This window comes from Scomber scombrus, chromosome 21 (genome assembly GCF_963691925.1).
Source record: "Scomber scombrus chromosome 21, fScoSco1.1, whole genome shotgun sequence".
Taxonomy (NCBI): domain Eukaryota; kingdom Metazoa; phylum Chordata; class Actinopteri; order Scombriformes; family Scombridae; genus Scomber; species Scomber scombrus.
The window spans coordinates 6,952,704-6,978,257 of NC_084990.1; the positions used below are offsets into that span (position 1 = coordinate 6,952,704).

Genomic DNA, 25,554 nt, shown 5'->3' on the forward strand with positions numbered 1-25,554 from the left:
TATTATTAGTAGTAGTAGTAGTAGTAGTATTTTATCATCATTTTTATTATTAGTATTATTATTATTATTAGTAGTAGTAGTAGTAGTATTTTATCATCATTTTTATTAGTAGTATTATTATTATTATTAGTAGTAGTAGTAGTAGTAGTAGTAGAAGTACAACTACAAAAAACTACACAACTACAAAGAAATACTACAAGTAGCCTTGTAGTATTTTTCTTTTATTATTATTATTATTATTATTATTATTATTATTATTATTACATAATGAAAAATAAAACAGACATAGTAGTATTATTATAATTTTTATTTGTGTAAAAACAAACATCTGTAGGCTACGTCAAACCACTTGCATTATGTTGTGTTATATACTACGACTACTACTAATAATAATAATATTATTATTATTATTGTTATTAATATTATCATCACCATCATCATAATAATAATAATTATTATTATTATTATTGTATACTGAAAAAAACAAACATAGGCATAGTAGTATTATTGTAATTTAATTTTAATTTTTAATTCGTTTTTAAAAAATCAGTAGGCTACCTCAAACCATTGGCGCTATGAGTGTTATGTCATTATTTATATTACATTATTAGTTACTTATTATGTATTGAGTTTAAGCTGCATTTTAATATTGTACTTTGGTCAAGTGGCGCTAATTTGAATACTGCTGTTCACTTTAATCTATATCAGCGTTTTACATTTTTACCTTATGCTGTAAAATATTGAAATTGAATATAAAGCTGTAAGAAATGCAGAGTAGAGCTATAAAATAGTACTTCATGAGCCTCTACCTATTTCCACCACTTGGACACATCAAACTCAGTAGAGATGTGTAGAATAAACTATTATCAAAATAAAAATGTTTAAAACTCTAAATGTATTAGGCTTCCACATTCACATTTACAACCATTAACTGCCTTTCTCGGCTTCATTATGCCAAAGCAGGAGGAACTCTGATGGTAAAACTTTGGAAAGGCCAATAGGACCAGAGGGGTGGAGAGAAGCAGGAGTTGAAGTGCTAAAAAGAAAACAGTTGCTCTTCAAACTTTGTCTGGCTATAGAAGTGGTTGTGAAAAGGAATGGCAGGTTCAAGACAAGAAATTGGGGATTTTACTTGATTTCGTTGACACATTCTTTCTACACAATCGTGCGCATTTACGCACTTGGAGGAAAATCTTGGCGACAGTAGATCATTCTGGCAACTTTTTACCGGCTCTAACATGACAGAGGAGAACAAGTCCTTGACAGACCATCTGTGCAGCCCCACAGGCAGCGACAGCTCCTTCTCGCTGCATGGATCGGGTTCAGAGTCCCCGACTTCTTCAGCAGGGTCCGACGCGCACCCGGATAAGATTGCGCTCAAAGCGGAGAGAGGCGCAGAGGATGAGCGTTTTCCCGTCTGCATCCGCGACGCAGTGTCTCAGGTGCTGAAAGGTTACGACTGGTCGCTGGTGCCGATGCCCAGTCAAGGGGAGAGAGGACTGAAGACCAAACCTCATGTGAAACGACCGATGAACGCGTTCATGGTGTGGGCGCAGGCGGCAAGGAGGAAACTGGCGGACCAGTATCCTCATCTGCACAACGCTGAGCTCAGCAAGACGCTGGGGAAACTGTGGCGGTGAGTACTGCATCACAACCAGAGAGTCTCATCTTTAAAGAGTACAGTAGGTAGTGCATGGAACTTAGTTTTAAACTGAAATCCTGTTTTTCTGTTGTGGTTTTCATTCCAAAATTAGGAATTCACTGTGACAATCCTTCTGATTGAATTAACATCTCACAGTCAATAACTAACAATTATTAAGCACAAAACAGTTTCGAGATTTTTGCATATATACAAATGTATTTAATCCTTTATTTAAACAGGTGGTCTCACTGAGCTCTAGATCCCTTTTTTCAAGATTAATAAGACATTGGTGGGGAAATACTTGGCAAAAAGTTTTTTAAAAAGTGAGGGCCATGACATAATTACAGAAGGATTCAGAGAAAATTGTTAAATGGGATTTCCCTCTGCAATACAGCAATATGTTTAATAAAAAATAACTCTTCTAACTGGCAGCCCCCTGCTAATGCTTTGGCCAATTTCTGACAGCTTGAAAACATGATAACTCTGTGCAGCTGTACAGTTGATTCATGCAGTAAGGATTTATTACCACAGTGAAATTATTAAATGGGATCACTGAGATAGTAAAAATGTATGAAAAGTTACTCAGCTCTTCAGTAATACGAATAATTTTTATTTGTGTAATTTTGGTATTGTTTCATTTTGTCATGGTGACATGTGTTTCCACTTGGACTGAACATATTAGCTATATACTTTCATCAATATGCTCCTATTTCTGAATGCATATATATTAAAATGCATCCAATGAGCATAACCTGTCCTCACTCCCTACCCCCACTCTCACTCTCCTCCTCAGACTTCTCTCTGAGACTGAGAAGCGTCCCTTCATTGAGGAGGCTGACAGGCTGAGGCTGCAGCACAAGAAAGACTACCCAGACTACAAGTACCAGCCTCGGAGACGCAAGAGCTCCAAACCGGGTCAGGGGGACTGCAGATCCGGCCTGGTCCAGCAGCACCACCAGGGCTTGTTTAAGCCAGACCCAGGGGTGGCCAGGCTGTCTGACAGGACAGGTGAGATGACTAATTAATTCAAGACCTTCAACTTTAATACACTTCTCGCTACATATAGAAATGTGTGACAGTGTAAAGTACAATGCTGGAATGGATTAAACACCTTTTTTGTCTTTGTGCTGGTGTCCAGGTCAGTCTCATGGACCTCCAACACCTCCTACTACCCCTAAAATCGACCTTCACATGGGGACCAAACACGAGGGCCACAGGCCTATAGAGGGCTCTGTTCCTCCCACCGGCCGTCAGAACATTGACTTCAGTAACGTGGACATCTCTGAGCTCAGCAGTGATGTCATAAGCACCATTGATGGATTTGACGTCCATGAGTTCGACCAGTACCTGCCTCCCAACAGCCGCACCACCACAGTTCCAACCACGCCAGAAACCAGCAATGGACATAACAACCCCTCTGGATCATTCATCTTACCCAGCATCCACTCTCACTCTCACTCTCACAGCATTCCCTCGTGGACACCCAAGACCGGGACTTCCATCGCAATGGCACCATCATCTTCTGATCGTCACACCTATGGGCTCCACGAGGAAAGCAGCCAGAAACCTCAAATAAAAACTGAGCAGATGAGTCCAGGACACTACAGCAGCCACTCCTCCCAATGCTCATCCTCTGCCACCCCTCCTCCACCTCATCAACCTGAGTACACCTCCCTGGGTTCGGGCACCTGCTCTTCCTCCACCTCTTCCACCTCTTCTGCCAGCCAGTCTGACTACACTGACCTTCAGAGCTCCGGTTTCTACAGCGCCTTTTCTGGGTACCCTGCTGGTCTGTATCAGTACCCATACTTCCACTCCTCCCACAGACCTTATGCTACACCGCTTATCAACAGCCTGGCCTTGGCACCACCACCACATAGTCCTCCCTCTGGCTGGGAGCAGCCTATCTATACAACACTCAGCAGGCCTTGAGGGCCACACAGGCAAAGACTACTGACTATTCAGACTGGAACTTTAAACTGGCCTGTTTTAATAACTTATAAGACAATGGGCCTCATGCATAAATGTTTTCTTATTTTCTCTTATATTTATTCTTCCACAAAGCAATAAAAGGAAAATAAGAAAATCCTATGTGGGATTCATGAAATATGCACTGACAGCCAAGTCCTGTTCTACCCACCTGAGTATGCTGATGAATTGCGTTTGATAAAATTAGATATGTGTGCTAGGTAATTTTCAGTAAGCATAAATAAACAGCCTGGTGAACATATATAAAGGTATTAGACTTCAGTGCCATATGCAAACCATAAACCATCCAATTTGACAGGTAACATTAAACTCGGACAAAAGAGGAAAATTAAGAAAAAAAGTAAAGGAAAGTGCCACCTAAGAGAAGCAAAAAGAAAAAAATTTTCCTTTTAAAGAAATAGAAACTTTACTTAATGAAACTTCATTAGGGAAAACAAATTTTCAAGTGTGAGCAGAGGGGTCACCGGTCCAGACAAGAGCAAAGCATGGCAAGAGATCACCAATGCAATTAATGTTATATGTGCAGAAGAAAGAACTCTTGGGGAAATAAAAAAAAAAAAAAGGTTTGATCTGAAAATGGACGCCAAAAACGACTTTCTGCTGCCAGGTGTGCTATGACAGCCATGCGAGTGGGCCAGGAAACTGTCGAGACAACAGACGTGAATGAGTGCATTGGAGCCATCACTGGAGAGGTTTCTCTGTCGGGGGTGCAGTTTGATATTCCACTGGACAGCGACCTATGCACCACAGCCAGGAAACATCCCGTCAGCACCAGACAGCACACCCCAGGATCAACGAGCGAGAAGACAATGGTAAGCATCAAATCCAAATTTCAAAGGGAATTTAATTAAGTTGATTGCTTCATTTGATTCCACGTGCAACATATTCTAAAAGAACACTTACCACATGACCTTTTTTGTTTTAAGATACATGCCCATTTTAAATAATTTGTATATGAATAAATGTATTAACAGCCTTTGTCTTATTTTTCAGATGCATCTGGCTCCAGCTCGCCATCCAAGTCTCAAAGCACACGTGGACCATCAAGACAATCCGTCCAAGCACAGATCATCTCAGGGTCGTTCCTACAAATTCAAGAATAGATGTTAGAGACTCTTCAGCATATATCATCCAATTTTTTACAAATGAATGACAATCTCAAATAAGAGAATGAAACTTTAAAAACCAATAAATAAAATCCATTTATCAAATATACCATTACAGTTTTCTGCCTTGAGTATAGGCCTAAGACATAACACAATGTAACAAAGGTGATCTGCTTACATGATAAAAAAGTTTTTGGGTTTCAACAACATGTCTCTGGCCAGGTCCCACGAAACTATGAACCACCCACCAGGTGGTGGTTGGGGGGGGTTAAACCATGTTGTATTGCTGTGCAGGACACAGTAGGTTATTTAGCTCACATTTTCAGGTGTGTATAAAAGCTTGCCACTTGTCTTGTCGAGGCATAGCCATCAGCCTTTCAATGTATCGACAGTCCGCTCCGACACTGATCAAGTGCGCATCAGTTTTCTGGTTATAGGCCACCTCCTGCTGGGTCTGAGGGTTGGTGGTATCAAAAGCCATGGTGGTAGCAGATAGCCCCATTTACCTAAATTAAAAGTTGGATTTATGTTGGATGGTAATAATGCAGATTTATAACAACTCCATCATATTATAACACTTATCAGTAAGCCACCCATCTCCAGCAGCACCTCAATCCAACCACATACCCAATGAACTATTGTGCAGCATGAAAGAGCTGTGTGCTCTCCCCAGCCAGCTGGCTACCACATTAAAGACGTTTTCTGTGCATCACATATTATTTGGACATGTACTGTAGAACTGTTTTTCAAGGGGAATGGATTTGGAGATGGTGCCTTGACACACGCGAGTAAAATCGATTGCTCCATTAGTATTGGGCATTCCAGCAAAGGCATAAAAATCCCTTTTTATCTGGGTCTGCTGATCATGGGGTGTTTAGAAATTGAATGAACTGTGGAGTGAACTGGATGATGGCCTGGAGAACTTTGGAGAGCGCACGACTAACAGTGGACTGGGATATGTCAGACCTATCACCAATCTCTGTCTGGAAATAGCCAGGAAATCAATAGTGGTGAATACTTGCAGATGGGGTGGAGTGGAATTACATCGTTTTGTCTCTGATCTAAGTTGAGACTCACAAAGGTTTTGAAGAATCTCGTCGGTCTCAGCAAACACGCTCTATCGTGAGTATCAAGCAGTAGCAAATAAGCCATGATGATTCAGTTTGGGAACACCTCATACTACTTTATATACTATGACAAATCATAATAAATGACATGTGCTGTCATGATTGATGACTGGAAAAATGTGTGTGCATATGGGCACATTGGTCTAATGTTGTTGTCATTTAGGCTAGACCTAATCTTTAATATGTGTAAACATTTAAAATGATTAAATTAATAAATAATTGTATAACATTTTTCTTCTGTGTTTTCATGATATATGATTTTTCCTACATACTTGGAAGGGGAAGGGGAATGGGTGGGCAACCTGCAACATCACCACTAGATGCCACTAAATCATACACACTCGTCCATTAAAATTTGATCTTACAAAATGACAAGCGGGAAGTACGCAAGTATTGATGAATGCCACAAAAGTTCTTAAATTGTTTGGATGTATAATTTCAGATCAACTCATACACAGATTCACACATGAGGCCCAGTGTTTAGCGGTTTGATGACTTAAAAGAAGAAGTTAAAAGATTTAAGAGTGTTTTGTCTTGAATTTAACACTTTTCTGAGTGACAAGGCCTGAAAAATGACATTTAATCCTACATTGGAAACTAAAATGTTCCACTGAAACTCCACACCAATGAATAATTTTGGTATGTGAGTAGCACCTACTTAAGACAGGGTGTTTCAGGTTTAATAGCAGATTTTCCGCACTAAAGCTGGCTGAGTAAATTAAAATAGTTTCCAAATTTTCATAAATTTTGATTAGCGTAGAGCCTGTTGCATTTTTTTCTTCTTTTATAGGGAATCATTATGGGAAGATTCCGCATGTTCATGTAAGATTTCTTTAGCCAACAAGAAAGTTTTGTGCTTTACAAAAGTTAGAGATTGTGTAGATGATAGTAAATGTAAGTGCAAGTATCAATGTTGATCCTGCATGTCAAGAGAGAAGAATGAAAAAAAAAAGTTCTTGCCAAGGGTTGGATGAGACGATTGATACCACTCTCTTCTTGTCTTACTCTCAGCAATAGTGTTTCCCAAAACTATTTTTCTAGACAGCAAAAAGGCATTATGGATCACATATTTACTTAAATCTGATTCCTCTGTGAGGACAAAATGGAACAGGTAGGCTAACCCCTTGACCCACTTTCAATTTCACATTTTATAAAACTGTGAACCTGTTCCCCTCTGGTGCTTCATCCAATTTGTGTACAGTCCAACAGCTGGTCCTGTTGAGTTTCCTGTTAGGAGATTAGCTAATTTCACAGCCTCACAGCCAGTCTGGATGGAGTGTCAACTGCAGGGCCTGATGGACAGGACAGCTGGAGTGGGCTTCCAGATACTTTGTTAAGAACTAAAAGGAATTACTGCCTTGATTTATAACAAAAAGGACATTAAAAAGGTATCATACCCGTTGACATGAATTGAGCCCTTTCATGATGTGTTTTTAAATGTATTCTACTTGTTAAAAAGGTGTCTTACACTGAGGAAATCTTCTAAAACCATACAAGAACATGTAATCCTCAAATGTTCAGAACTTGAGTTAGGATTACTTATAATATTCAGACTAAGCCATGTACTGGAGCAGCAGCTGTACCATTAATACATCTGTATGTGCTGGCTACATGTGCCAGCGCCTCACTGACCATATTATCTTCAGGACAAACACGGTGGCTGCTGAGCCGAGGTCCCACCCGCTTTTAAACGCTTCCTGTGTGGGTCCGACCTGGCTGCTGCAGCTCAGTGGCTCACTGTCTCAGCAGTTTACCATGACAACCTGGTTGCCAATGACAACAAGGCCGCCAGACAGAAGCAACATTGATTTACCCATAATCCTGTGAGACTCTGGAGCCAGTGTCTGTGTGTAGATGGAAGTTTTTCGTAAGAGTGGCGAGATCATCAGGTGACATTTACACCGGCAGACCAGCTAACACTTCTCCGTCCAAACGCAAGGGTACGTGTTGGTCTCCCTTTACAAGGGACAGATGAGCTCCACCCTCTATGACAAAAAAAAAACAAGTTAGGTAACACAGGCCTTCCTTATTTTGACTGCTTTTACAAATTGGAAAATACTAGTGGTCGGTAAGTACTGCTTCTTCAGCAATTTACTTTGTGAATACTCTTCCAGTTCTCTTATTTGGTGTTTCGATGATGAAAACTTGTGGTTTTATGGAGGGTTAAGAGTCAAGCTAGTTTTTTCAAGTCAAAGCTAAGCTAATTGCCACCTGAGTCTAGTTCTACAATGCACAAGAGAATAGTACTGACCTCATCTACTCTTCGGCTAGAAAAAGTTTATTTTTCAAAATGTAAAACTATTAATTTCATTTGTCATTAACTGTCCTGTAAAAATCTCAAACATCTGACTCTGGTGATGACCATCGTTTTGTGGGAAAATTCCATTAAATTCTTGTGGAAATACACGTTTTTACCTGACAGTGTAAGGCCACTTCAGGTCCATTATAAAGTAACAGAAGGGCGCCATCTGCTGGAAAAATGCCACCACTGCACTTTTATTGTAGCATCGCCTTTATGGTGTAGAGAGATTGGTCACCAACCCTGCTCCTGGAGAGCTATTGCCCCACATGTTTTAGGTATCTTCCAACTCTAACACACCTGATTCTAATTATTAGCTCGGTATCTAGCAGCTGAAGCTTGTCAAGGGCTTGATAACGAGTTCATTATTACAATCAGGTGTGTTCGAATGGGGAGATACCTAAAACATGCAGCTCTCCAGGAGCAGGGTTGGTGACCACTGGTGGACAGCATATGCTCATAATTAAAAGGAAGTTTTTAATGTGTGTGTGTTCTTTGGGGGGTAAAACACATTTCTTTAAATATTACATTAAGTTGATGACAACACATCTTTATGTGAGGGATAAGCCTGGTTTATTACAATCTGCGTGATATTTTCATAGTTTTTGCCATCATTTCTATCAGTTATAATACTGTACTCATCAAAGTGAATATTGAGATTAGGGAACAAAAGAGCCTTCAGCTTTTCAAGTCGTAATAAACCAGGATGATCCTTTAAGAAGACACTGACACTGGAGTGAACACAAATCAAACAATACCACTTGATTTCAGCTTCATCTGTATTTATGTTAAGATTTTCATAATGAAACAAACTATCACTGTGATTTAAGGATCAACACAACAATGTGTCTTGAACACAAGATGCAAAAATTAAATAAAACTATTGTAGAAGTGTTATATAAATTACAATCCTGTCACATTACAATCCTTTAAAGCAGCAATAACTGTCTACGATGACTCAGTAGGTTCAACAGTACAAATAAATAAGAGAACAGCTGTCGGATTGAGGTTTGAAAAGAACCCTGTCTGGATACAAATCAGCCACCTCTGGCTACGTTAACAGCGACGGTGATCACTGAGAGTTTGTGTGTGTGTTTATGCATATTTGTTGTTAACTGCACTTTGTAGATTCAGGTTTAACAGGGTTTCAGTGCCAGAGGTTCAACCTCACAGCGCGTCCTCAACAAAAACATCACAATTCCACACACACACACACACACACATACACACAAGGTAAGCCACTGTCATCAAAACTGTACATTCAATAAATTAACAATGCATTGTCTTTGTTAAGCAACCAGTGAAATGACTCTAGATTACATAATTACATTAGATTACAGGTAGAATGAACCATTCACAAGACAAAATTCCAGGGAGAGAGGGGAGAGGTTGTTGCAAGGGAAGGGTCCACATGGCTGAGGGGAGGGAGGGCGGTTGGCATGATAATGTATAGCACAAAGTTGGTAGGCGAAATAGTGATGACATCATCTACGCTTTGGCCTCGGATCACCAACATTTCACCGCAGGAGGGGCCTTGAGTCCCATTATTTTCTGCACAATACATAGACTGGAGTCCCTCCGTCTTTTTTCTTTTTCTTCATCATTTTCTCTTATCCCAGTCCATCCCAAAACCCACTCCTGCCCCCCAACCCCCACCCCGTCGCCTCCCGCCGTGGTCTGTGGTCACACATTGGGGTTGTCTCTGATCTGAATGAGACCGGGCCAGTCCAGCTGGGTTGCGGCTTCATGCCGGCTTCAAGGCTTGTGTTTAAAATGGGCCTCCACTGCAAAGACAGCCAGAAAAACTAGAGTAGATTATACAGAACAATCAACAAACACATCTGTTTCAATACAGTGTGGTTTCAACCAATGTGTGTTGTTTGACAAGCAACATTAACACTTATGTATTAAAGCTGCTGTGAGCCAATATTTTGTCTTAAAGTTCAAAGGCTTTTGAAAATATAACTTGCGCTGCATTCTTGTTTCCCCCCTAATTTCCTTCCCAATAAAAACCTTATAACCAATAATTAATTGTACATTTCATATGTCATTCTGTATGCTAGATGAAATTAAGGGTACCATGTAAAGATTTCGTTTGTTTGTAAACAGTTGTGTTTACACTCAATTTTTCTAACCAAAATGCATTGTGTGTATTCTTGAGTTCTAATAAAATCTATATCCTTTCTCAAATGACTTTTATAGAGATGGTTTTTGGACAAACTTTAAACCTTCATTGTTTACATCAACATGTTTGCTTGCTAGCAGTCTCCTCCTTCATAACTTTTTTTCAATGCTACGTTTCTTCTTTCTACGCATATTACCACCACCAACTTTCAATTAGTGGAATAGCGTCAAAGCATCGGCAGGACAACATAATATCATACATACGGATGTACAAACACAGCAGGGAACCTCTCTATAAAACATCGCTCCATAGCACTGCTACTGGTCAAACACGTCACATGGAAACATTAAAGTCCCCTTCCACTCAAAAATGTGTTTTGGTTCCAGTTACTTCACATGGATGTTTGAGCTTCACTGTGCAGAATGATACACGTGCATTTTGTTTTCATGTCCATCTGCTTAGTGTACTTACGATCAGGATTTGTTTGGAACCAATAATAGTCCAGTATGAAACTTACACAAATGTAATTTCACTTTTATTGTGGAAAAACTATTACATCCAAATTTCTATTCACAGCAAAGTATTGAAAAAAAGTGTTCTCTTACTGTAAATAAACACCTTCATTGTGTTTAGATAAATCGTCAATTTTCTGTACCTGCATATTCCTGCGGTCTCATTGGTCGATTGATGACCCTCTGAAAGGCCGCTATCCAATCTCGTTGCTCGGCTTCAGTCTCACAGGCAAACAGGAACTTCCTGTCTGGCGTGACGATGGTGATGCCGTGGTTCCAGTGGTAACCCTGAGTGGTTGCAGGGAGGCCAGACAGAACAGTGTAGCTGTTCTCCTTACTGCCGATGAACACCTCCCCCCGAGCATAGGCATCCTGGGAGAGAGGAATAGAGAGAGGAAAAGTTCTGTGAACAAAGTGAAGTGAATTTAAAAAAAGGTGAAGAAGACACAGGTCTCTTCTTACCAGTGGGTCTTTGAAATACATGAGTCTCCTGTCATCCATGGTGAACCATCTCTTCTTAAAGCCCTCTGTGTGCTGCGGCACAGAAAAATAGAGTGAAGATAATGAGGGGAAAAAAACAGCAAAAGGAGCCAGTTCATTCCAGTAATGCTCACTATACTTTTATAATAACATTTTGATACATTAAATGACAGACTTGTTCAGCGACTTAAATGAATTACAAAAAAATACAATAAAGACTTTGTTTTTTGACTGGGCTGATTTCTAATGAGAAAATCTACCTGCTGTGAAACCTCCAGACTTACTGTCAACTTACTGGTTTGAGATAATTTAATTGAAAATATGATTGGGATACATCACTGAAGCACAAAGCCAACTGATACTATGAGGGAATTAAGTAGGCCCTGCTTTATTATCTGATCTTGAGGTCCTGTTTTTCGTAGAGAATCTAGTTTTACGAGCTTTATAATTTCAGTTTTGTGCATATTAATAAATACATTTGTGATGAATTAAACTGCAACACAGACTATCAGAAAAAAAGTGAGTATATCAGTACAGAAAGGCTGTAAACACTGCAGAGAGACTGAACTCAAAAGAATCAATCTGAGGAGGAAAGAATCACTCTGATGAAACTGTACACAAGTCACTGATATACAGTATGCAATGTGTGACAAGGCTGCTATTAGATAAAGCTACATTTTCAGGAGTTATAAGCCAAAACAGGTTGGGAAACACTACTACACTAGAACTCTGGACCTCTGTCTGTCTGTACTCATAAAGCTTCCTAGCACAAAGAGTTGCTCCTAGAGACAAAACTGTAAGAAAATAGTTAAGATCCTGGTAAAGATCACAGTTATTCACAAAGCATCTTAGCCTTTAAGAGAGTTCTGAAGGTGAAACACTGTTAAGAGTAGGGAGGAGGACTATAAGAGGCTTAAGATTTAGATTTCCTTAACCAGAGTACAAAATGGTGGAAAGACAAAGAAGGAGGAGAAATATTCTCCAAACGCTGAATGACAGTAAATCAATGAAACGCTACAGATTAGATGGTGCAGGGATAATGTTTGTGGTCGATCTAATTAGAGATGCGCTCACAGCTTCCACCCAATGCAATAACACTGTAATTCCAGAAATGAAAGTCATCACGACACCAAGATATTTTCTAACCAACATTGCTACTTATACAGACTGGCCAGTAATCACATATATTAATGACAGCCCATTTTTATCCCGTTAATATCAAATAGATTAAATACTATAATGACCAGCATGGTAAATAAATGTAAGCAAATAAATATAACAACTATCAGCATGTGAACAGGCTACTGTGCAAGTGGGCCTGTGATTTCAAACATTTCATAGGCGGCTTTTAAAGTGACTCACAATGTATTCAATAAAGAACATAAAATAGGATTTATTATTACACCATGTCTTCATAGAGAGAAATTCTATGATTAAGGCTATTTATATTACCGTCCATTCTATGCTTATTATCACTAAAAGTGCATTTTTCTTTCTCTCTTTTTTTTGATCAACCAATCACACCTTCTAAAAGGATGAGTCATACCTAGCAACAGGGTCAACCACACCTCCTCACTTAGGTAAAGCTTTCCATCCCTTCCTTGTTTATAGTTAGGAGCACTCTGACAATATTCCAATGAGTGACACCACATGACAAACCTTTGGTCCCGTTTTCTCCATAAAGCCTTCCTTCATGAAGTTCCTCGTCAGTTTGGGCACCAGCTGGCGTACAAAAGACAAAAGGAACAACACAAAAATGCACTAAATATTCAACATTAACGACCACAAAAAAAGACTTCTGGATTATTCAGCATTTTTCAGCAGTGTAGCAGTGTGACGGATGATTAAATCAGTTACCCTCACCTCCTCATCACTTGCTCCAGGGAAAGCCACCTGTAGGTAGTGGAACCTGGCTGCTCTGATAGCATTGAACCAGTCGACCATCTCCTGTTAGAAAACAAACAAACAGTGGCATTGTGTCCAACTGGATTTAGAAAGAAGACCTTGAGTTGTTACAGTCAAGGTGTCTTGCCTACACCGGAACGTGTGGTCCGGTGTGTTGATGCCGCATCGCTGTCAGTAACTCCGCAGCAGAATGACTGACTCTGGACAAACCCAATGACCTTAGTTCTGTCACAGCTTTCAGGGACAATTGTTGGCCAGCAGAGGGAGCAGTGCTTTCTCTATTCCAGCCTGCACCACTATTAATATCTGTCTCTTTCTTCTCTCCAATATTCTCATGTTTGATTAACTCTCTGCTTCTATTTTAGTCATAAATCTCAGAGACGTAAGCAATGTAAAGCAATGATTTGTGTGCTCAGTACTGTAAAATCTCTCAGCGAGAGGCATGCACAAAAAGCTTGAAAAAACAGGATAATAAAAGAGGATTGAGACTGTATTGTACGAGTCACATGGTTTCCTATAATTTCCTTGAAAGGAAAAGGTTCCCAGAAAGTATTATGTAATATGGCATTGCTAATTATAGGGGCAATAATTATTTACAAACCATTTCTAGTGTATTTCCAGAGAGTTTTTAAAATCAGTGTGCAGCAGTTTAGCTGAACATGCAGAATGTGAAGTGTGCCCACAGGCAAGTATGCATTTATTTTTTCATTTTCCAAAAGAGTTCACAGTGTAATTTTCACTATTCTTTATGTATAAGGCAAGATGGTCCGTTAATGTTTAGTACGAGGCTGAGTTACGAACATATGATGAATAACTAATACACGAAGCAGAATTGAACTATATAAGTCACTATAAATGTGCATATTTACATTCAGGAACATATAGAAACAGGCAGGTTTCTACAATAGTCTCCCAGAAGAGAAAATACTTTATTTCTTTATGTGATTGCGGTGAGACTGAAGATCTCATGTGTTATTGTAAATTATATGACGATTGAAGGGTTGCACATTTTCAGTAAGGTCCTTAAGGGCTGATGAGTTCTTCTTCATGGATTGAAAAAACTCGAGTTGTGTTTTAGGGGCCCGCATAGAAGAGGCAAATGACAAGAAGGGGTCCAAGCACCAAGTACTGGTGGAGCAGTGTCGGACAGCTCACTGTGCAAGCTCTTCAGCCTTCTTGGCATCACAGGAGCTGGACATAAGGAGAGCCATCAAGTCCACCATAAAAGCTGCAGAGAAGGCCTCTAGTTGGCTTTGGATCATTAGTTCTGAAGCGTGGGACAATGCTGCTGGTACACAAGTTGGGTTCTGATCAACCCTGGCTGGGTCGCCTGAATAAGGTTGTATGATGTTGCAAGACCCGAAACATCACTGATGATGTTCCCTCTCACATTCTAGGATGTATATTTAAACAATTAGGGAGGGAACCTTTTCTTACACAAGGAAAAGTTAAAAATAAATATTTCACGTCTGCATTTTTAGATTTAAATCACAATAAAACTAACTTACCGTCTAATAAACTATGACATACAATATACACTATATTTTTCCAGTCAGTAGGAGTTTAGCTGCCCTTTAAGGGACATTTTAAAACCTGAAATAAAAAGTTAATATAGAGTCTCAGAACACTGTCCCTATTTTCCCAATCATTAACACCAAATTACATCGTTCTTTCCAGGGAATTTCCCAGGAGATTATTTGGAAATTTCTGCGACCCATCAAATGACGTGTTACCATGCCTTTTTAAAATACTTTCCTCAAGGTTTGCTGTTGACCCTGCAAACCCATAAACTTTAAATGCTTAAACAACTGCTTTACATTACTGTGATATAAGGCAAAGAATAAGCAAAGCATTTTCACATTTGTCTGCAGCTCAGTGGTACTACTCATGTAGTGGACTGGATTCATCTAGTGCATCCCAGTTCTGACCTCATCACTCCCAACAAGAAAGTGCAGTCCAGTGGGGAGTTGGGGGGCACGGGTGACGATAATAACCTCCCCACCCCCCCACCCCTAGGGAGAGCATAGCAGAACAGCTGCAGCGTCAGCAGCAGAAGTAGCAGCATTGACAGAACTGACTGACTGAATGAGCTTACAGGCTAAAACACGTCTTCTGGAACTGAATGGGACAAAAACAAAAACAAACTTTTTTTTCACTTTAGACACACAGTTTGCAGTTTGTACAGTTTGTAGTAGGACAATGCTGAAACAGAGTCTATGAGGTTTAAGTGCTGACTTTAAGGCTATTTATCCACACTGAGTGAACACCAGCCCCTTTTATTACATACTCAACCATTTTTTTGTAGAGTAAGACCTTTTCTACACGGAATCCGAATGTAGGCCCTGTAAAATTAAAGCTAAAAGTCAGCACTTTAACATTTAAGTATGCTTTTACTAAAACTCTGACCTTTTCTGTGAGGTTTGTTTGCACAGCCTGATTAATGTCACCTGTTCATGAGGAGCTGCAAATCTCTGAGAACTGATCATTAGCATAATAAACACCCCTAAAACTGCCATATCCCGCGAACTGTTCCGATCCATTTGTGGAAGTTTAGGCCTGTCACAATAATTATGTTATAAACTTATTGTACAATGACGTAATAATCAACGTCATCATGTTTATATATGGACTTATCGTAAGATACATGGACATGATCTTGATTTTTCTTTTTTACTTCAATATTGCCACACTTCACATTGGCAGCTAAGATGTCGCATTGGTCGAAGCAAGTAGTTGCTTCCATTCCTCACTGTGTACGTCCTGAGTGGAGACTGCAGAAGCGAGCGGCGCCACTTATATGACTCTGTCCCCAGGCTCATAATGGCTGTCTGTGTTTTTACAGAAGCTTAGTGCCCACTCCAATCCCACCCCCGCCCCCTTTACATTATTATGCTGCTATATTATCATGATATCAGTGGTATGAAATGATCTTCAAATGACAATAATATCGTAAATCGCGATTATTTCTAAGACAATATATCGTCCAACAAAAGTAGTTATCGTGACAGGCCTAGACAAGTATTCACAAAAATCTACATATAAATGTAAGTTAACACAAAATCAGTAAAAACATGGACATCACAGCGGGGAGCTTCAAGTCCTGCTTTCATAAGTCAGGAGTGTCAGTAATAGGGGAGCCGAAAACAATTAGAAAATATTAATAGAGATGCTAATGATGCATCAACAGAGCAGCGCTGTGCTGTGACAGAAATAAAAAGATAATGCTTTGATATGACGTTAGATGTTAAAAAATATCTTTCTAAAGCAAAGTGCTCTGTAATGGGAGGCGGTCGAAGGATGTGACAGTCACAGATACTAGACAAGAGAATAGGCTATAATAGTCTACAGCAGGTGATGTCAGGCGCAACAGAACATGACATTGGACAGAAACCTGTAGAAAGACTCTGAGACAGCTGGCAGTGAAAGAAGTGTCCTAGCAACTACTGTAATGTAGAAGTTGCTGCGCTAAAATATGCCAATAAAATTCATAAAATATAAAAAACCTCTCAGTAAATTGGCCACAAACTACAAAGATGATAGTATGGTGGAATTTGATTTTAGTAGCTTTCCGCAATCTTCAAATTCATTGATATTAAGACTATAATTATTATAAAGTTATACCACAAAGTCAAACAAGTGTGTCTCCCTTTCTGAAGAAAGTACGAGAAAATTGATGAATGCCACAAATTTTCTTAAATCACTTGCAGCACTTCTTAAGAATGAATCTGTTTGAGGGGTTCTTTGATGAGGTTCATTATCTCAAGAGTCAAAAAACACCATATGTACCACTGTTTACATACTCTCTGACAACACAAAAGCTACTGAAGCTTCTAAATGAGCAGGAAATTAATTATTAAGGAACCATCTTAAGTCCAAGTGTGTTTAGTAAAGCAGACATCATTCATATTATACTAGTAACCCTGCATTTATGCCCTGTAAAAGGCCAAAACTAGACAATAAGCCTGTGGATCATGTGCACTGAAACACATGTATGTCAGTGATGACAGTGTACCTTAGCATCACTGTGGTAGACAAAGATGTTTCTTGTGCTGTTATCTTTCAGGTAGGTGATCTGCAGGCCGCAGGGATTGCCGATCTTGGCCGGTTGGAAGGTGGCGTTGAGGGTTTCAATTTTCATCACTGCCTTGGGATCCCTGGCCTTGGTGGAGGCAGGCAAGAACAACAAACAGGACACTGTCAAAGTCAAATATTCTTGAGTATTGCTGGCTTTACTGAGTATGTAAACACCATCAATATGATCTTGCTTACATCCTGCTTGTTGAAGTACTTGAGGGCTCCCTCCCTCTCCGACAGGATGAACTTTCGGCTGAGAAACTGACCATTGTCTCTTCCTCGTTTCCATAGAAACCCCTCTCGGTATCCTGGGCAGAGGAAGAAAAAAAATGAAAAAAAAGTGTGTGAGTGTGGTTGGGAGGCTGGTATCTAAAATCCATCTCAGAGGAGACAGGAGATAAAACAGAGGAGAAATGTATAATGGTAACGACGAGATGTTGAAACACGGTTCGTGCAAGATGATACTTCAGTTAAGCTGAAATCAAAGATGGTTCATAATTTCATTAATATGAGGAGGAAGGAAAAGGAAAGAGAGAAAACACAGCCTAACATCCAAAAAACAAACACACAAGAACACAAGAGAGGGAGGAATTTAGAAGGAAACAGCACCCAAATTATATAGCCTATTGTAACATCATTTAACATGTTAATGATGCTGTTGTATTATAGCCTGTAATGTCTTTTTCTTCTTCTGTTGATTTTGGCAAAAGGCTCAGCCTACACTGCCTCCCGTTCTCTCTTTTCTCTTCTATTTCTGTCATGCTGTGAAGTGTTTTCTCTCTAATCTGGATCTATTTCTGTGGCTTGAACGGGAGGACAATGTCTAAGCATTATCAGGTGGCGTTAAAGCAGTAATTAAATTACATCTTAGTCATTTGTTTGATGATGTTATTCAGAGTGTTTTATAATGAACATCAATACCTACACTGAAAATGACAAGTGAGAGGTGTTAATGGGGTCTAATGTACCCTGAATGTGAAGTGATGAAGTTACAGGAGGATTTCTCTCATCTATGAGGACGGAAGGCGAGAAATTTAGTAAAAGGATCTTAAAGGGTTGGTTGGACCAAATAATTATAATGAAAAACAATATTTTCTCCCATACTTGCAGTGGTGTCAACTATGCAGACAGTTTTGGATTGATTTTTCACAGGCTTTGAGATATCCATCTCTGAAATGTCTGCCTCCACACCAATGTGCTGGAGGTAAATTGAATTTAGTTTCCTGTGCTCACAGCATTAAAAATGTATGTTTAAAAATGGCAACATCTCTTTCCAGTAGCAGTGTCACGACACTCAGGATAACCTTCAGACCTCACTGTCAGTCTTGTTAGAGACAATTTCTTCTTGAAAACTGTGAAAGAATAACTGGGACACAACCTCCAAATCTGATTCCCCCCACTGGTCACTCGTGGTACTGCAAAAAAAATCTCCCACTGCTGCCAAAAAAGTATTTTCCTCATAGACTACCATTGTAAAAAAAACATCTGTAAAAATTGTTGACAGATACCTCAAACTGCAAACAAGGTCAATTATGACTCCTCAAGCTGAGAAAAGCAATTCTAAAATGGACTGGAGTAGGGCCGGCAGTGGAAACACTACTCTGCTAGAAACTTTTTTTGGTGTATGTTTTAGCCAAGTAATTCTTATAGGATTAAATGGGCGCCATTTTTGGTCCAATATCCGCATCCTACGATACAAACGTGGGTTAGGCTAACTACAGTAGCTAACAACTGAGTTTCCATGGTGCAGAACCTCGTCTCCAACACGATAACTATACTACATTCATTACATGTACCATTATCACTAAAGGAGGCAGAGGAAATAGCTAAACATAAGATACACCGAGCAAGAGAGAGCAGGAGAACGAGAGGGAAGTTATAAGAAGGAGAGAGGTAAGAGTGCTTGAGCAGAACTAGTGTATGTTTAAATGTACAGAGGGTAATTAGCCGCAGAAATGAAGAACTTAGCAAAATAATGACACAGCAACCGCAAATAAGACAATCCGCTTACCACTGCACGTCACATTGTTTATGGTTTGCAGAATTTATTGTGTAATTTTAATAATAAATGCTCAGTTCAAACCCAATACCAGGAAAGTTTTTAATGACAATATTTCAAATTTGGATTGAAACTCATTTCTAGTACATTTTAGATGCTTACTATTATGTTCATAAGACCTTAAATTACACAGTTAAAAGGCTATTGAGGATTTGGGTTTCCAGTGGCTTTAAGTAAAATTCAGTTTAAACAGTCATCACTGTATAAACTTGTACTAACGAAGTTGAGGTTAATGCAGTTAAAGAGCATCAAGAGCCAAACCTCTCATGTACTATATGCACAGAATTCCTTCCTTATATCATAATAAAGTCATTCAAATACCACATTTTCAAGTTCATGCGCAATTATTCTACTCTTCTGCTCTCCATTCTCCACATTCACTGCCATTGATTACCACTCCTCTGTCTCCTCTTGTCGTCTGCATTCATTTCTCTCCATCTTTTTCAGTGTGTGTGTGTGTGTGTGTGTGTGTGTGTGTGTGTGTGTGTGTGTGTGTGTGTGTGTGTGTGTGAGGGAGTGTGTGTGCTCTCTCTTTGTGGCTGTGACTTTCTGACATGAAACATTCACCTACACTGGCATTACCTCATCGATCAATAGCCTTCCTTGTCCCCACCCTCGCCTCCTTCCCTGACACCCCTCTTATTCCTCTTATCCTTTGCATAACAGATCAATGTTAACATTGGCCGCAGTGGAGACCAAGTTACTGCCAATAGTCAATCTCAGCCACCCACCAGCACACACACACACACACACACACACACACACACACACACACACGCACGCACGGCCGCAAATGTCACGCACCTTGCAATGAGTGATGAAGAAAGCATGAATGCACAAATGGAGATGACAGAATGACTCATATTAATCCACTCTGTCTTAGTGTGTGTGTGTGTGTGTGTGTGTGTGTGTGTGTGTGTGTGTGTGTGTGTGTGTGTGAACGTTTCTGCACTGTAACAATAAACGAATGAGGTCACTGCAAGCCTGTGAGAGAGCTCCATCATCATCATCAAGACGTGAAATGTATACTAGTAGAAACACACATGCATGCTCCCTACACACACACACACACACACACAGTTTGAATGGTGGCTTTATTTTCTGGCAGTGTCACTGCTTGCAGCGCTTTAAATGTCAAACATATACACACAGCCACTTAGCAGAAGAAAGGTGAAAATGAGTGTGTGAAAGCCATGGATGGATGTCGCAGGATAATTGAATTCCTGCTACTGGTGTCCGCTGGGAAACGTGTGTCCAAAGAGTTTTCACGGTTCTGCTTATCGAAGGGTAAACAATGCAGGCGTGACACGACAACAGAGCACCCACTGATGCTTTTTCAAAGATGGAAAAACTCTCTCTTTGAGTTTCTGCACGCGTGTGTATCTGTGTGTGTATGTTCTATACATTATCTTATTGCTATGTGCTTTGTAGATATGACTTCAGATAAGCAAATGACACAGAGCTTGTGTGTGAATCTGGTGAGATATGGATATGTGGCTCTGCTTAATTTGTGCTCTGAGAAATGAATATACAAATGAGATATTGCTATGTTTTTACGGGCTTATCTCACAGTTAAAGTTGAAAGAAGTGAAATTCTTTTTTAGTTTAAAAAGCTGAGAAATATTCTGTGAAATGGTTTTGCCTCTCATGTTTCAGTACCAATGTTGTGTGTTAAATCATTAATTTAAGTTCAGTTAATTATCAGAAACAGAATAGTTAGTTTTGGCTACATTATTTGTGTCTCACAAGATGATATCATGTTGAAGGGAATCTTTGTTTTTGTGTTACGGGCAGATCATCTGCTTAATCAGTGATAGTGAAAACAGGTGTGCATCATTGGGTGCTCCATCAGGGAGTAATTAGGCTCTGTCAAGCTGAGGGAGGAAAGGTAAAACTGTTTTGTAGTAAATTACATTCTATAGAATTTGGTGCATTCTTAGTGTGTGTATCTATAGAAAGAGTAAATTGGGATTGTCAGTAGTAATCTTATATGAATGTTTATTCCATTATTCTGTGTTCTTCCTAAGCTCTATGTCAGTCTAGCTCAACCTACGCTATCCTGAAAGTAGGTGGCAGCTTGCTGTGAGACTGCAGGTTTTTAGCTGTTGTTTTTTTCTCTTTTCTTCAATATAAAGTTATTTTTGTTGCATGATAATTTTAGCCTGTGTTTCATTAATATTTCTGTTAATAAATACCGCCATCCTTGCAGAAAGAGCAGTTCTCTTCCCTGACAACCTACAACTTCCCCCTTTAAAGTCTTCTGATAGTACAATACATCCTAATTGTCAGATACTAACAGATCAGACATCAGTTACAGTTGCTGTTTTGTAATCATAAAGGCAGATGAGGAAAAGATATGAACAGTACAAAAATATTTTGTGGATATTTTGCTGATCTTTGGGGGCAAGTCTATGTTAAGTCACAAAAAGAGTCTTTATAAGCAAACTGCACAAAAGGGCTTTTTAAGCTGTTTAAATAGGTTTTTGTGTTTGTTGTGGCTGAGTCCTTTTAAATGCACAGGCTTCCATTAAATATTCATGCTGTGTGGTCATACAAGGCATGCCTGATCTCACAGCAGTCATGTTCAATTCAAGTCCTATGTTTTACTGACCCAAGTCTTCCTGAGTGTACACCCACTTTATGTTTGGACAGTATCAGTGACTTACACAGACTCGCTTAATCCAATCAGAGGAGAGACTAATGCGATAAATCAGTTTGGTCAGTGTTAGTGTTGACAAATGAGTGTAACCGATGAAGGTTTTTATAACAATAACACACATACATCTGCGTCAGTATGTACATACCTGCAGAGTAGGGTTCCTGTTTCTCTATAAACTCAAATTCATTCCTCTCGTACTTGGCTCTGATCCACTGCTCTCTCAGCAACCTGGAGACACAATGAAAAACACAGTTAGCTTTCATATCAATGATACACTCAACAATTGACCTGGTCTACACAAAAAAAAAGATAACATGGAAACATCACATTATAGCCCCTTACAGCCATGAATAGGAGTGCTTGGAAAATGATTGTAATATTAGAGGTTCGTCTTCTTTGACTATACATGATGAAAAAATTCAACATTTTTGTGAAGTACTGAAGAAAAAATGAATAGAGACGAGTAACTGATGTTAGTGTCTTTATTTTTATGTCATCAGTCCAACATGGTGATGCATATCTAGCTGTCAATGCTTCATCTCCATTTGTACCATTAGTGGCAATATAAACATACCTGTAAAGGTTCTGAAAGTGGACAACAACACTCATGATTATCAGCAATTGTGAGCTGCTGTTAGTCGACATTTACGTGACTTAAATTATTAAGAAATTATAAATATAACGTATACATTTTATTATTTTTATTTACTATTTAAGTGTATACTTTTCATATTTGGGGAAATTATTTCACTTTCTTTCCAAGAGTTTGATGAGAAGATAGGTACTGCTGTTATTTGTCCGGTTACAGCAAGCAGACAGTTAGCTTAGCTTAACTGACTGGAAATGGGGAAACAGCTAGCAAGGCTCTGTTAAAAGTAACAAAGTCTGCCTACAAGCACCTCTAAAGTTCACTAATTTACATGTTAACTTATGTTTGTTTAATTTGTACAAAAAACAATGCGTAAAAGTGTTACATGGCACTTGGCCGGGAGCAGTGACGTCGAGTTTCCTTTGCTAAGCTAAACTAACCGGCTGCTGCCTCCAGCTACATATTTCTTCTACAGACATGAGAGTGGTATCAATCTTCTCATTTAACTCTTGGCAAGAAACCTTACCTTTCCATCAATTGTACTTTGTGTAGTGTTTGTGAAATGTGCTGTAGGAACTCTGTAGTTGCTATTTCCATTTCCATTCAGTTGATTTGTGCTTGATAGAGGCCTTTGCTAGGAGGCGGTAATAGCCTACGCTTTCATTGTTTTTTAAAGAGTGCCAACCTGTTAAATCAGCTACTGCCACTGTGATAATTGATATAGGTCCTAAGTGGATGCTTGTCAAGTTCAGTGACTTGCCGGTTTGCTGTGGGCATCCGTGTTTTCCCGAGCAGATGCAATAGGACCCAATTAGATTGGAAGTGGGGAACCGACTCGGAACTATCAACTTCCGACTTGCAATGGATTGCAGCATTACATCAGCAACAAGAGGATAAACAAAGCTGATGTAAGCAGTCTTTTACAGTTTTCTGGTTGGGTATCACCATTTATCAAAACCTCATCATCATCACATTTTACAATGGCGGAGCATTGCATTTTTTTCCTCTAAAATGTTTTATATAAATATCATTACTTAATGGAGCTTGTGTATGACATCAAAGCATAAAGCGTTCAAAGCTCTGCCTTTGCTTTTAACAGTTCCTACCAAAGCTGCATATAAAGGACGCAATCTCAATTTTAGACCTTCTTCTATTTCAGCGTGAGAAGAAACAAATGGCATCAGTCAGCACATCACCATGCCAACAATCTCTCTCATCCGATGTCTTTCTCTACCTCTCTCAACCTTTCATTCTCCCCTCTAGGCTCCTGCTTTCATCCTCTCTCTCTCTCTCTCTCTCTCTCCACATTTCTCCGCTTCTTTATAGTGTAGAAATAAAACAACTGTTCCATCTGAATCAGGTGAAAACATCTTACTCTGAGCAGGGATTGCTTTGAATGACACCTTCTATTGACATTTGATCTTAAACTCTAAACCCACTCAGGGGAGTGAAGTGAACACAGACAGACACCGTGGCACAGACACTGAGAAAGACACTTCTCTTTTCATCTGAGACTTCACCATTGTTGCCATTCTCTCGCTCTACCTTTCTCAGATGTGACTCTTTGGGTCTATTTTAATCAAATTCTGTTGGAGGGAGACAGACACAGAGGAAGAGGTTGATGGACAAACCTAGAATACCCAGGAGAAACGAAAGTGTCACTACCTCAGCTTACCTGAGCAAGGAAAAGGAGGAAAAAAAGGATTTTTGGAGGCAGATGGATATTCAAAAATATATTACATGTACATAAAAAAAAGGATTCAACTTTATCAGCCTAATTAATTCTACAGTGATACAAAGCTCTGAAACTAAAAAAATAAGTGGCATGTGATAGACTATTCATACACAAAAATAAGGAAGAGGAAGTAATAATTATGTGGTATACAGTCCTCAGTTAGTGAAACGATATACTATATCTCCATTTAGAGTGATAATGTTGTACTGCACAACATCCTGTTTCCATCATTTTAACACTTATCAGCATGCATTGTAACTGCCTCTGCATTTAACATATTCTCATCACATTCATGTGTAAGCAGTGTGAGCAGCAGGCTGCGGAGCTCAGCAAGGGCCAACATCACATTAAGAAATAAAGCTTTAAAGCTGGACCAATCGATATTTATATATTAACAATGGGTCAAATGAGTATGTGTAATGGTAAAGGGGTCACTCGTAAGATTAAAAAAACAACAACAATAAAGTTCTTTACGATGTACATTGTAGTACACAGTCAAGAGGTTGTGATGTGTAGCACAAAAAGCTAGGAAAGTACTGTAATTGGAAACGTGTTCCCTTGCATGTGCGGTGACTCCTGCCGTGTATGGAAGACTGAAAACCCTAATGCTGTTATTAGACTTTGGAGCAGTTTCTAAAGAAACTTGTTGTGAAGGAACAAGTCACCCAGAGCAGCAGTATAACTCATTCATGTGTTTTTAATAGTTTTCTTTTTCAACCGATGCATTGTACACACAGAGAAAAAGTCATCTTTTCGGACAACAAACACACATTCTTGTATAAAAATCATATGTGTATTATGTCTTAGACTGCACTATTCATCTACTGAAATTCACAAGTATAAGAAAGGCTTGAGTACTTACTTGCAGTCAGTGTGTGTTGGTCTGTAGTAGAAAGCAGGAACCTTCTGTTCATATTTGGCCTTGGCGGCATTGTTTCCCATAGCAGACATCAACTGAAAGGAAGACATGACAACACAACACGGTCGTTTAAATATCCCTTCTGCTCAATATAGCTTCCACATTACTTCATCTCACATAAATCTTATCTGCAGTGACAGCCTTTCCATTCCCCTGAATGAGAAAAAATACCGTATTTAACCAATTGTTGACTGGCAACAGCTTGGAGGTACTTTCATTGTGAAGGATAAAAGTAAGATTTGGAGACATACCGGTGATTATTTATGGTAATGATTAACAAAACAGTGTGTAATTTATAAAATAACACATTTCAGCTTGAACTGTTTTTGTGATG

General features: G+C 39.3%; 2 protein-coding genes across 2 annotated transcripts in view; one reads left to right on the plus strand and one right to left on the minus strand.

Annotated features, from left to right (window-relative positions):
* The first annotated feature begins 1,238 nt into the window (after positions 1 to 1,238).
* On the plus strand, positions 1,239 to 3,574 carry sox8a (SRY-box transcription factor 8a). The gene is made up of 3 exons (XM_062442075.1): positions 1,239 to 1,636; positions 2,436 to 2,650; positions 2,781 to 3,574. The coding sequence occupies exons 1-3, from the start codon at positions 1,239 to 1,241 to the stop codon at positions 3,572 to 3,574; spliced, it is 1,407 nt and encodes a 468-aa protein (XP_062298059.1).
* Positions 3,575 to 9,844: 6,270 nt separating this feature from the next.
* The window catches only part of LOC134002997 (arf-GAP with dual PH domain-containing protein 1), a 29,810-nt gene continuing 14,100 nt past the window's right edge, over positions 9,845 to 25,554 (minus strand). The window contains exons 3-11 of the mRNA XM_062442076.1: positions 25,164 to 25,255; positions 22,123 to 22,205; positions 17,455 to 17,567; positions 17,198 to 17,344; positions 13,144 to 13,227; positions 12,940 to 13,002; positions 11,263 to 11,334; positions 10,944 to 11,172; positions 9,845 to 9,947 (exon numbers count right to left, since the gene is read on the minus strand). Coding sequence (XP_062298060.1) covers positions 9,919 to 9,947; positions 10,944 to 11,172; positions 11,263 to 11,334; positions 12,940 to 13,002; positions 13,144 to 13,227; positions 17,198 to 17,344; positions 17,455 to 17,567; positions 22,123 to 22,205; positions 25,164 to 25,255 — 912 coding nt within the window. The 3' untranslated portion in view covers positions 9,845 to 9,918. The remainder of the gene's footprint in view (positions 9,948 to 10,943; positions 11,173 to 11,262; positions 11,335 to 12,939; positions 13,003 to 13,143; positions 13,228 to 17,197; positions 17,345 to 17,454; positions 17,568 to 22,122; positions 22,206 to 25,163; positions 25,256 to 25,554) is intronic.